This window comes from Oryzias latipes, chromosome 10 (assembly GCF_002234675.1).
Source record: "Oryzias latipes chromosome 10, ASM223467v1".
NCBI classification, from domain to species: Eukaryota; Metazoa; Chordata; class Actinopteri; order Beloniformes; family Adrianichthyidae; genus Oryzias; species Oryzias latipes.
The window spans coordinates 2,029,985-2,044,270 of record NC_019868.2 but is presented as its reverse complement, the minus strand read 5'-3'; the positions used below and the strand labels follow the sequence as shown (position 1 = coordinate 2,044,270).

Sequence of the window (14,286 nt, the reverse complement as noted above, 5' to 3'; positions counted from 1 at the left end):
TGTTGTCCTTTCCAACAGCTGAGAAAACAGGTCAGAGCTGAAGGCCTCTTGTGTTGGACAGATTTCACTGTTACAATAGGGGTTATGAATCTTCTGAGAGAAGAGAGTGGGATGTTAGAGAGGGGGCAAAGGGGATAAAAGAAGAGGGGGTTGAAATTTAAAGCAGTTGAACTTTGACCAATCAGGGACTTTGATTTGGTAGTGACGTATGGTTCATTCACAGACCTGACAACCGTTTGTGAATCTTATCATAGAGGAGGAATTAATAATTGCATTTTTTTGTGCCCAGCCGATATTCTATGACACCAAGTCTTTTCATAAATCGGAATAGAGCTGTGAAAGAAAACGCCTCTTCATACCAAGCCTCTTCCAACTGTGCTGGTATGGGGTAGCGACAGACCTGTGTGAACGCCAAGTGCTAAAAGCGCCTTCATGTTTAGCACGTTCTTGAACGTACATCACATGTCGGGTATGTACGTAGCTTTACGATTAGACACTAAAGGGACGTGTTCTTCATTTCATCCCTCAGGGCAGTCTGAGTGACCTTCTCTGCTTCCACCACACACACAAATCTTCTGCTTTACATAGGCTTTTAACAGGAAGGGTGGAAACAAGGCCCTTCTCACGGTAATTGACTTTCACCATGCTGCGCTCATTAAGGCTGATTTTATATGTATTTTCTCTTCATTAGTAGTGTCTTTTTCTTCCCCAGTAAATATGTTATTAGGAAAAAACTGTTAAATCACGCTGTCTGACATTATAATGCCTAGAGTGGAGCCATAATAGTTATTCACCTCTAAAAATCATTTTAATGAGAGGCTTTTACAGGGCAGCAGTGGAGCTTCGCGTTGGGAATCACAGGATTATGTTTAAGCATCTGCATGAGAGACGATGCTGCAGAGAGGTGGATGGAACAGGTGGGAGGAGGACAGAGAGGTTTGCAGGAACACGGCAGCTCACCGGTTCAGCTGTCGACATGCTGCAGCAGGATCTGCTCTCTGAAAACTCAACTGCAAGAAACAGAGGTTTATCTCTGTGTGTAAAGTGCCCCCCCCCCCAGCTGCTGGGAGCGCGGGGCAGCTGCAGAAGGGTGTCGTCATCGCATGCCTGAAACCTCTCACTGCAGTTTGCCCTTTTCAAATAAGTGATGTGCTCTGTGGTGTGAGCCCCGGTGTGGGGCGGGTGGGGGTGTCGCCACGGCTCACCGATGGTGCAGTGCTCCCCCGTCCAGCCCTGGTGACAGTCGCACTTGCCCTCTCGGCAGACTCCGTGGTCGATGCAGCGGGGGTGGCAGTCCCTCTGCTCACACTCGGGTCCCGTCCAGCCTTCCTCGCAGTGGCACGCCCCTCCGATGCAGGAGCCGTGGGGGCCGCAGTCCGCCACACACACCTCTGTGGTAAAAACACCAAGCCGTTAAGAGGCCCCTCCCTCCGCCGCGCTGTATTTTTGTGCTCTGCATTGATGCGTCTGCCAGCACAGAAAGGCTCTGATGTTTTCAGAGAAGAGTTCAGTCCCGGAGTTAAAGTGGGCCAACAAGTTTCATTGTAAACAAGGCTGTGCTATAATAAAACACCACTCTGTGATACAACTGGTGCAGCGAGCATTTTTTTGACTCAAATCTGTTGTTGTTTACACGATTATACACTTGAAATTCTCTCTCAACTTTTTTGCTTATTGCTTTCAGATCATTTTCTGTTGAAAAAGCCCAACTCCTTCCTTCCTTTGTCGCTGAAGGAGAATGATGGAGCTCCTTCAGCGACAAATGAGGACATTTTGAAGCAGCTGAAAAAGTCTTCAAGGCTGCCGATGGGATGAAATCTCCCACCGAGCATTCCTTGTTGTTTTCTTATAACGGAGATGCAGACGGACTGTAAAAAAACATTAGCCATTTGTCTTATTTCAATTCAAATGAGCTTCGTAAACTTCATACAAGACACAGCAATCACCAGTTAAAAGTTGATTAAAGATCTGTTTCTAGAAAGTGCTTTTTAAATGGATAAAAATGACCTTTTAATAAGCAAACAAATGCATTTGCCAGGACAAGCTGAAGTGAATTTTTAGGATTTGTCCTCTGACAGCATCATCCCAGTGTTACTATTGTGCCGTTCTGTCGTCGGTGTAATGGGTTCATTTGACAGAATATTAGTCCAACTTGTAGTCTAACTGTATTTGTTAAAGTGATCCCATCCATGCAAAAGCAACATTATTTTCTGTCTGAAATGAAATGGGAAGGAAATGACAGGAGTACCAATTTAAGAAAATAGAGAAAAAGCTGTTTTTATCATGCGTGTGCCAAAGCAACGGCTCACTGCGGTCGCTTTAACGTCACTTGAGTCTTTTTTATTTTGGCATCTTCAACATGCCATCATTGCAAAGCTTGGGAGAACAAAGAACTGCAATTACGGTTTGCCTAAAAACTGTCCAACAGACGCACTCTTCCGTGCTTTGAAGCCTTATTTGCTCCGAGTCCTGACAGAGCGAGTCGAGTCGTGGGTTCTCATGTCTGCGCTCCACATGTAGCTGCGCCACAAACCGCACAGCAGCTGTTACCAATCTGTGTTATCTTCAGTAAATTGAAATGACTGAATCCGTGGGTGAGGAGTAATCAGTCTGCACCCAGCCCCAGCTCACCATCAACGCGCTGTGACTGCTCCTGCAGCGGCGGGCGCAGCATTGATGTGCAGCAGCCCACATCAAACCTGCTGAACAGAGAGCCACACAGGTTTCTGGAAGTTCAACTCCGTCCTCGCCTTTAAAGCCCCGAGATGCTCCAGGAAATGAATTTAAGCTCACAGAGGAAAGTTGGAGACTCTCACAGAAAGTTGTTAAAGCCCTGAGGGAAGCAAATTAGCCAGCATCATTCTGCAGCGGCAGACAGATCAAGTTATGGATGAAATACCCACTTATTTCGTCCATGATTTACTCCTCGTTTTCATTTGGAGCCCCCTCCCACACTGCTTCAGCCCCGCTCTCGACCTCACAGGGGCTCTTTTAAGTGTCTGTCGGTTCCACTTCTGTGAATAGAGTTTTTCTGGGACTGATGGACCTTGGATGACTCTGATTCAGCTGAGCAGACACTGTAGAATATTAAGCGTGCGTCTGGAGGGGAGTCATTCAGTTCCAAAGGAATACCTCTTTCCCAAAGAATCTATGCAATCAATTTTTCATTAGTGCAAAAGTGTTTATCTGCCTTTAACATGCCCCTGACTCCAGCTGGGAAGCAGGGGGGTAGTGGGTGTTCGATCCATGCCGTGCGCTTGTTAATTAAAGTTTATTTAATCGAAGGAGAGCCGCTGCATTAATTATAAAGGAAACCTCCATCCAGACAGATTGCACGGACCATGATGGGTAAACATCTCAACTGGTGGACTGAGTCCAGGCCGGTTCTGGTACTGACAGCCTGGGATGTCTGGCAGCGCCTCAGGATTCCCTTTAAATGTTTCAAGCTGCAAGAGAATGGCAAATTCTTCTTCTTTTAAAAAAGAAAAATGAGATGAGACACAAAGAGGAAGAAAACCCTTGTTCACCAACACAATCTGTATTTGCTTTAGCGTCGGGCACCAACCAAACCAGATCTATGGAGCTTCAAACGGCCTGGGGAGGCATCTATCAGCTCCAACACACCATCCAGCAGCCTTTCATGCTTCCATTCTGAACTCAAGCTTTCTTTAAGACTAAAAACTTCTGCTTTTAATTGTTCTTCTCTGTTCCTCTGGGGATAGAAGCCAAAGAGGATGAGTCTATTCTGAGCACAAATCACCTGAATCGAAGGCACAGGAAGGAGGGGGTTCGCCTTTGAACCAGCGGGAAACCTTCTCGTGTTCACAGACAAACGCAAAGCCGGAGCCGATAAGGACGCCGCGCTGCGAGCAGACGGCAACTCAAAATTCTTCCTCCCTCCCAACAAAACCCCAAGAAGTTTCCAAAGAGCTTTCTGGGAAAATACTTTGCAGGGATCCATCTTAACGTCCACAGAGCAGGAAGCATATGGTGATGTTCAAAAATAACACCAGCACTCAACACTTTGTTGTAAGCATGTGCCGAGCCGACAATCACGCGTGTTGATTATCCACTGATGAGGGTGTGATCTCACTCTCAAATTGATTTCTTCTTCAAAACATAATGAGGCTGCTTCATCTGAAAATGTCTTTAGAATTCTTCAAACAATGCCTTTTGGTCTTCATCTGTTTAAACAGGTTTGATCCCCTAGTAGTAGTAGTAGTAGTAGTCTTTTTTATTTTGGACTAGTGAAACAAATGTAAAATAACAGAATAAGACAAGAACGAGACAAAACTTACAAAAACAAGAAAAAGACGAGTAAATTATACAAAACAAAACAAAATGATATAAACACCAGTCCAAAAGGGAGTGAGAAGAAGAAAAATCTTATAAACTCTCACCCCCCTTTACCCTAAGCCCTTACTTTCCCACCATCAGAGTCCAGTGCCCTACCCAAGTGTATATGTACATATATACATGTAATTTTCATTTCCAAACAACATACAAATGAATAACAAAACGTATTGTCAAAGTATGCAGATTTATAAATGCTGACATTCTGTATTTTTTTGTATTTGCACATATTTGTCCATGATCATCTTCCTGTATCTATATTTAAATTCTTTTATGTTTGGACATTGTTTCAAGCATTTACTGGTTCTGTTCCACAACTTCACTCCACAAATTGAAACACAGAATCTCTTTTTATTTGTACGTGCTTTATGTATGACAAATTTATCTTTTTCCCTAAAATTGTATTTTTCCTCTCTTGTGATAAATAACCTTTGGATATTTGTGGGTAATAAGTTGTTTTTGGCCTTGAATATTATTTGAGCGGTACAATACTCTACTAGATCGTAAAATTTGAGTAATTTTGATTCTATGAATAATTTATTTGTGTGCTCAAGGTAACTGACTTTGTGTATGATTCGTATTGCTCTCTTCTGAAGTATTGAAAGTGAATGTAACGTTGTTTTATAGTTGTTCCCCCAAACCTCTACACAATAAGAAAAATATGGTAAAACTAATGTACAGTATGAGTTGCTGCAAATCATCCCCATCACAAAACACATTAGTATCATCAGCAAATAGAACTAGCCGTAATTTGTTAGAAACCTGAAATAAATCATTTATATATAAAATAAACAATATTGGTCCCAGAACCGACCCCTGAGGGACACCACAAACAATGTCCAAACATTGGGAACAAGCACCATCAACCTTTACAAACTGCTTTCTATTGCTCAAATAGCTTCTGATCCAGTCTAGCACTAACCCCCTAATGCCATACCGATCCAATTTATGAATTAATATACAGTGGTTAATTGTGTCGAAAGCTTTTTTTAAGTCAATAAATACCCCGATTACATGTTTTTTATTATCAATAGCATTTGTTATATTTTCTATTACATTCATCAGGGCCAGTGATGTTGATCGATTTGACCTGAACCCATACTGTCCTTCGTCCAGTATCTTGTGCTTTTCGATGAAAGAGTTTAATCGGGTTATGAACATTTTTTCCAAAATCTTTGATAACTGCGGTAACATAGAAACTGGCCTATAGTTTGTGAAGTGATGCTTGTTCCCGGTTTTGTACAATGGTATAACTTTTGCAATTTTCATTTGATTAGGAAATGAACCTGTTTGGAATGATAAATTGAAGATATATTCTAACGGTTTCAGAATTCCACTGATTACTGTTTTCACCAAGGCCATATCAATGCCATTAACATCAGTAGAGAGTTTACCCTTCATTCCTCTCACGGTCTTTAATATTTCATTTTCAGTTACTGGGTTAAGAAACATGCTACTGGGATTTCTGTCAATTAACATTTGCACATCCTTTCCAAATGTTCCTGGATCCGGGATTTGCTTTTCTAACTCAGGTCCCACGTTTACAAAGAAATCATTAAATCTTTTAGCAATCTCTTCCCTTTGATCTATTTCTTCACTCTTACTAATAAAATACTTTGGATAGGAGTCTTCCTTGTTACCCTTTCTTAGAATAGTATTAAGTATGCCCCATGTTTTTTTGATATTACTTTTGTTTTCCTCTAAAAGTTTTCCATAATATTCCTTCTTGCATGTTCTTATGATCTGCGTTAGCTTATTTTTGTATTTTTTATATTTAATTTCGGCCTCTTTTGTTCTCTTTTTTAAGTAGTTTTTATAAAGAGTATTCTTTTTCTTACATGCATTCTGTAGTCCTTTTGTAATCCAAGGACAATGGAAATACTTAATTTTTTCCTTGAATTTTTTAACTGGACAATGTTTATCATACATCGAACCAAATATCCGCAAAAAATAATCATAAGCCTCATCAACAGTTTCTTTTTGATAAATCACATCCCAATTATGCTCAAGTAGCTCAGTTTTAAATGCATTGATGGAGGTTTCTGTTTTAATTCGTCTGTATCCCATTGAGAAATGCAACTTGTGGTTGACATAACTATTGTCATATACTGTGAAAACTGGAAGATGGTCACTGATTTCATTAATTAGCAACCCATTAACTGTTTTATTTTCAGTGTCATTGGAGAATATGTTATCAATTAATGTTGCACAACTTGCAGTTATCCTACTTGGTTTTGTAATTCTTGGAAATAAGCAAATGCTGTACATGGTGTTAATAAATTCTTCAACTGCTTTAATCTTATGAGGATTTAATAGGTCAATGTTAAAATCCCCACATACAAAAATTACTTTATTTTTATCCACAAACATTTTCTCCATCCAGCCTGTAAACATTTCCATATTTGAGCCTGGTGTTCTGTAAATACAACTAACAACTATATTTTTTTGATTTTCTTGAGAGATTTCGATTGTTAAACATTCAAGCATATTGTCAACAACAGCTGTCATGCTATTCACTACTCTGAAATGCAGAGTTTTATCCACATATAGAGCAACTCCTCCACCACCTTTGTTTAGTCTGTTACAGTATCTGAGTTCATAACCCTCCAAAATAAAGTTTTCAACTCCCTTCTCTGCATTGAACCACGTTTCTGAGATTGCTATCACACTAAAGCGTTGTGAAAAATTGCACAAGTATTCCTTAATGTTATCAAAATTTGCATACATGCTCCTGCTATTGAAATGAACAAGTGAAAACTTATCTTTACATTTAATGTTGACGTTATAATGCTCTTCAGTGTAATAACTGCAATTATCTGTGATGGCAGAGAAGAAATGGTTGATTGGGTCAATGTCATATTCCATGTCCTGTAAATTGTGATCAATGTAATCCAATGATTCCATCCTTAATTGGTCAGAATAAGAATTTATGTTTTGTGTTCCTGGTGTTGACGGTTGAGGTATTGACATTTGATCTGAGGAAAAGTGTAGTGTAAGTGTATTACCTCAATTTCCAGAAGGCTCATAAATATCAGAAGATATTTAGTATTTGTCCAGATCCTTGATGTCCCTAATCAACACCACCTTAGCTTCCTCGGGGCTCCCGTTGAGCTTGATGAACACTTTACAGTTAGTTGTCCAGGTGCTTTGTATGAATGAATGGATGGATGGATGGATGGATGATGGATGGAGGATGTATCCCCTAAACAATAATATCACTTCCTTACAGTTGAGCAGTGACAAAACACTTTTAATAAATGTGATACCTTCACACGACGGCCAAAATGTCCAACTAAGGTCAAGAAACAGGCAAAATCTAAATAAAATGGGACTCACATTTTTTACTCCCCTTTTATGTTAAATGAGATTCCATTATAAGGAGCTGCAACAGAGAAGCCTGAGCTCAACAAATGAAATTTTCAAAAATCTGCACAATTATCTATAGAGTTTCAAAGGTTCTCCCAGGATGCACTGAAAATTTGAATTCTAAAAAACAGACCCTTGTTTAAAAGAAATCTCTTATTATCTCTCTTGCATAAAAATTATCTTATCAAGAAAGATTTTTAACAGCAAAATTATTTTAGTTTGAAAAAAAATGTCTTAATGACTACATTTTTTTCCTAAAATTGATATTCTTGCGAAGAAATGGTTTTGTTACCCCACTGGCAGACATTTTTTTGCTTATTTTAAGAAAATCTGCCAGTGGGGTAAGAATTTTTGACTTATGACTTATTTTTAAGGGGCCTGTTTTTGCACATCTCTCCATCCATCATCCATCCATCCATCCATCATCCATCAATCCATCCATCCATCCATCCATCCATCCATCCATCCATCCATCATCCATCCATCCATCCATCATCCATCCATCCATCCATTCATCCATCATCCATCCATCCATTCATCCATCATCCATCCATCATACATCATCCATCCATCCATCATCCATCCATCCATCCATTCATCCATCATCCGTCCATCCTTTATCCATCCTTCCATCCATCCATCCATCCATCCATCATCCATCCCTCCATCCATCATCCATCCATCCATCCATCCATCATCCATCCATCATCCATCCATCCATCCATCCATCCATTCATCCATCATCCATCCATCATCCATCATCCATCCATCATCCATCCATCCATCCATCATCCATCATCCATCCATCCATCATCCATCCATCCATCCATCATCCATCCATCCATCCATCCATCCATCCATCCATCCATCCATCCATCCATCATCCATCCATCCATCCATCATCCATCCATCATCCATCCATCCATCCATCCATCCATCCATCCATCCATCCATCCATCCATTCATCCATTCATCCATCATCCATCCATCCATCCATCATCCATCCATTCATCTATCCATCCATCATCCATCCATCCATCATCCGTCCATCCATCATCCATCCTTCCATCCATCCATCCATCCATCCATCATCCATCCCTCCATCCATCCATCCATCCATTCATCCATCATCCATCCATCCATCCATCCATCCATCCATCCATCCATTCATCCATCATCCATCCATCCATCCATTCATCCATCATCCATCCATCATCCATCCATCATCCATCCATCCATCATCCATCCCTCCATCCATCCATCCATCCATTCATCCATCATCCATCCATCCATCCATCCATCCATCCATCCATCCATCCATCCATCCATCCATTCATCCATCATCCATCCATCCATCCATCCATCCATCCATCCATCCATCCATCCATCCATCCATTCATCCATCATCCATCCATCATCCATCCATCCATCCATCCATCCATCATCCATCCATTCATCCATCCATTCATCTATCCATCCATCATCCATCCATTCATCCATCATCCATCCATCCAACCATCCATCCATCCATCCATCCATCCATCCATCCATCCATCCATCCATCCATCCATCCATCCATCCATCATCCATCCATCCATCATCCATCCATCCATCATCCATCCATCCATCCATCCATCCATCATCCATCCATCCATCATCCATCCATCCATCCATCCATCCATCCATTCATCTATCCATCCATCTATCCATCCATCATCCATCCATCCATCATCCATCCTTCATCCATCCATCCAGCCTTCCATCCATAGACAAGGAGGAGAGCATGACAGCTTCTCGTGGGTCTGGCTGCCTTCATGCTGTAGAAAACTTTATCATAAAGTTCTACAATAACAAGAACACATGTGATCCAGTCCTGGTAGTACAATCTAATGGTTTCCATCTAGTCATCACATTCCCTTTCCTCCTGTTAAATTTAAATAAACAAAGCCCCTCTGCACTTTGTAAGACAGAATGACTATAAACCTCAATGAAAGCTGTCCTTTGGTTTGTGCTGCTAAAAGAAAAAAGCACCTCTCAAAGCCATCAGATGTCCTCATTTGTTATAGAAACCCAGAAATCCTTTACCCAGGGTCTCTTTTATGGTTAGGTGGTGCAGCTTTGGTCCTGTTTATTGCCTGAAGCATTGCAGCTAGATCCCTTTCACTGAGACTGCGAAAGAAAATGTTATTTTTCATAGTCTGAACAAAAGCTGGACTTTTCTGGGAACAATGTGGCAAAAGGAGCAGCTTCCAGCACTGCTCCCAGCACTGACAGCACTGACGGGCCGTAAAGGTTCACTCCACGCTCCCTTTCATTATCTTAGCTGATGATTTAGACTTCACAGCTACATAAAAAATGAATAATTTTGTTGCCTTGCTTTTTACCTGTGGGAGAAAACGTCATTCATAACTATTTCTAAGCTTCCTTTTTAAATGGAGCCACATTAATTTCAGAAAACAAATCATTCTTTGTGTTTACGAAATGACTCGTCAAAGGTAGAGATGATGAATTCATTCAAAGCGCTTTATCCTTCCATTTAAGCTGAAGTCACATTCATCCTTTTCTAATTTGAATGCTGCTCGTGTATACAAGTTAAACAATAATTTCTTAACTTTATTAATAAGACGGCCACATGTGGACAACCTGCATGTGAGACGCTACACATCCGCTTCCAGCCTGTTAATAAAGACACATTCATCTGCTGTTTCAGCCTCCTGGTGTCTGGCACAGCGAGACCACAGTCTCTTTAGAATAAATGCAGAGAAATGTGGTCCAATTACTTGTAAGCGTGACTGAAACTCAAACGCAGCAAAAAGAGGGTGTAATAGTGAAGATCAGACTGTACTGACTGCAGGCAACGTGCCTCCACAGCACAAACATCCCTGCAATCACATCAATGGAAAGGATTGGAAGGCAGAAGCGCATTCGTCTCTTCATGTTCTTCGTTTTCATGAAGCAAAATGGGTAGAATTTGAAACTGTGTCTGCTGTGATTACATTGAAAAGACCAGAAGTGTTGAATTTAATTAAAATACTAACATTTCATTACAGCTGGAACTCATTATTCAGTCAAACAAGAGCAGACGCTCTCAGAGATTCAGCTGGGAATCAATAGTTGCTCAACTTTCAAAGGAGAAGGTCAAACATTACCGGCTGCAGATCCACTTGATAACTTGTGGAGTACTTTGAACGAGCTCGTAAATATAGTACCTCAGAAATGAGAAATGAATGATTGAAAAGCCATCTTTGGATTGAAGAGAGGTTTTTGCGTTAACTTCACTCAGTTTAAAACCCTCCAGCTGCAATCCCACAGGGTGCTGAAGCTCATTGGAGTCATGGAGGAAAGACATGCTTCTGACCTATGGAGCAGTCGGCTCCCGTCCAGTTGGCCTCACAGACGCAGGTTCCCGAGTCTGTGCTGAAGGTGCCGTGGCTGGAGCACTGCTCTGGACAGGTGCTCTTCAGGATCTCACAGCTGACCCCACCCCAGCCTGGGTTACAGTGGCACTCTCCATGATGACAGGCTCCGTGGCCGGAACACTTGGGGTCCACACAGTCAACTGCAAAACACAGTGAACCTGTCAGGTTCTGAACCAGAGGTCCAGCCTGCTCGATGGAAGCTGGAGAGCGCGGCCAAACGTTTTGGAAGGTTAGGTGGCAGCTGGGGTCATTTCCCCCAGGTTAAGCGTTACAATTTTAACAATATACAATGAACAATACTTTAAAGAAGCAGAACAATCACGTTCCATCACAGGAAGATGGTCTATACCATATACGGTATTCATTTGCATGGACTAAAGGAACTAAAACAGATCCTCCAACTGTTTGTCAAACTAAACTGTTAGCATTTATCTTGTATCATTTCATCCATGCAAATATGAAATACATTTTTCACATTATAAAATCTCCTACTTCTGCAGATTTCACTAAGATAGCCACTACAAATTAACACAGGAGTCATGCAAGGCATCACAATTCATTCATTCATCTTCTTCCGTTTTTATCCCTTTCGGGGTCATGGGGCTGCAGGAGTCTATCCCGGCCGCTTGTGGGTTGAAGGTAGGGTACAGCCTGGACAGTTGGCCAGTCTGTTGCAGGGCCACAATCACACACCCATACACACTCACACTAGGGACAATGTAGAGTTGCCAATTGACCTATGAAGGATGTTTTTGGACAGTGGGAGGAAGCCAGAGTCCCTGGAGAAAACCCACACATGCATGGGGAGAACATGCAGAAACATAAAGGTCCCCCGTTGATGTTCTGGTTCATGTCCCCCAGCTGGGACATGAACCGGGGGCCTTCTTGCTGTGAGGCAAGAGCGCTAACCACTTCACCACCGTGCAGCTCCATCAAAATTCCGAGGTAGCAGTTTGAGGTAAAGGATTACTGAAACACATACAGTAACCAGTACTGTTTTACAGTTTGGAGGTGATTTGGACAACACTGCTTCCATAGTAATAGTAGTTTTACACACTCAGCAATACTGCTGCTTGTAGACGCCTTCACCTCATCCAAGAGTCCTTAGAGGAAAATCCAAAGGCAGAGGTGGATGGAAGGGCTTGCTTGACCTACAGTATGTCTTAGATCTCTGCGAGTCACTAAACTAACAGAAAACCACAATGACGTCTGGTTTTTGTGAATTTATCTAACATTGCTCTACAGTGAATAGGTCATCATTTCTATGGAAGGTGTTTTTAGTTCATAAATGTTCATGATTTGGTGCAAGGGGTGGAACATGGATAATTATGGGGGTGGAGGTGCAGGGGGAGGATGGTCGACCTCTGACTGAAAGATTGCAGGTTTGGTTCCTGCCTCGCCCACCCATGTGTTGACGTGTCCTTGGGCAAGACACTAAACCCCACATTGCCTCTGGTGGTTAAAGGTTGGCGGAACCACCATAAGTGTGTGAATGTGTGTGGAAACGGGAGAATGGGACTGTTATCGAAAACTGCTTTGGGGCTCCTAAGAAGGTAGAAAAGCGGCATATAAGCATACGCCATAGCCTATGCTAATTATTTGAGGGTAAACATTTTAAACTCATTCATGAGTTTGGCAAACCATGTCTGCATCTTTGCACACTGGTATGTAAGGTGAGCAGATTTATAAAAGAACAAAGAAAAACTGAACTCCTGCTCATGCCATGGGGGGGGGGGGGGGGGGAGTTGTTCACCTTTGTCTAGAGATCTGTGATTTATTTTGTACTACCTACAACATTACCAGCACCAGTTCTTCCCTCAAAAAAAGTTATAAATCCCTTTAAATGTGCTTTGAATGCAGGAGAAGAGGAGGAGGAGGAGGAACAGGAGTGAACATTGATGAAGCTCTGCTGGAGCAAAAGTCGGATCAAAGGTGCAGGAACAACGTAGAAAGTGTTTTTCCTCCATCTTTCTTGCTGCTGTGTCACAAACACAGAAAGAAGGCCTGTGGCAGCTCCACGTGTTTCTGTCTCAGCTGTAAGTCGACCGCAGGACCTGACTTTGACTTAAAGCTGCACAACTTTCCTGCAGACAGATGTGGTGATGCTAGTGTGCTTAGTTCAGAGGAGCTTCCTAACCAAGGCGCAGCTCAGCATGAGAGCCAGGCGCCCTGGGGTTGCTAAGTTTCATGCAGAAACAGCTACAACTTTATCTTAAAAGCTTAAATAAGAGCAACCATGAAGAAAGTTTAGAAAGAGAATTTCATCTTTTTGTAATGTCGTCTTATATTAAAAAAACGTGTGGAGTGGAACCTTGCACAAGTACAATTCACTCCAGAGAGCATTTGTTATGCGAGGTGTTCTTTATGCAAAACACAAAGTCTTGACCGTGTTTTATTACACAACTGTCCAGTAAATTTAATAAAAATGAGGTCCGAGTGTTGGGCAGGGGGTGTGATACCAGTAAAACAGTCAGCAATTAAAATGTGGACATGTTTTGTCTTTACTGGGCTTCCTCCCCGCCACCTTAAGGTGCGTTCCCACCGAACGCCACTCATACGGCAAATCTGTGTCAGTGCTGTGCGTCTGTTTTGCGGATTTCATCACGCCCAAAAATGTGTTAATAAACTTTTTTTTTATTTTCCCGATGCAAAAAAGAAAAATATAAAGTTCAAGAAGAGAATTATTAGATTCTCCTCCATGTTGGTTTTCGACTCCACCCGCTGATCACATCATCAAACAGGGACCAAAACTGAGTTCCTGATTGGTCGACGTGACACAAATTATTCGCCAAAGTTCAGATATTTGAACTCGCGCGTGTGGCCAAATATTTGCTGTGGGAGTTCACTCTGTCCCTAATTCTCTTTTACAATACAGTGCGCTCTCATTTCAGCTATACCAATAGATTATTATTTTACAATGCAACATTTTCAAAGGAATGCGTTTTTAGTGGAAAGCAAAGCTATCATCGAAAGATTACACGGGTACTTTCTACGAAAAAGGATTACCAGCTAACTTTTTTTTGCGTGATCCATGATATAACTGTTGAACTGTTTTGTCCGTACTTCCTGGATGCTCCATATCAGCATCATCTCTAAATGGTTGGTTTGTTTTTAAAGAGACGCTGTTTTAAGCCTCATTGTTCGGTTG

The 14,286-nt window shown here is 41.7% G+C and overlaps 1 protein-coding gene across 6 annotated transcripts in view; it reads right to left on the bottom strand.

Annotated features, from left to right (window-relative positions):
- The window catches only part of LOC101160146 (teneurin-3), a 175,029-nt gene that overhangs the window by 45,921 nt on the left and 114,822 nt on the right, over window positions 1-14,286 (bottom strand). For all 6 annotated transcript variants that reach the window (XM_023959511.1, XM_023959512.1, XM_023959510.1 and 3 more), the window contains exons 11-12: window positions 11,078-11,278; window positions 1,206-1,391 (exon numbers count right to left, since the gene is read on the bottom strand). In XM_023959511.1, coding sequence (XP_023815279.1) covers window positions 1,206-1,391; window positions 11,078-11,278 — 387 coding nt within the window. The remainder of the gene's footprint in view (window positions 1-1,205; window positions 1,392-11,077; window positions 11,279-14,286) is intronic.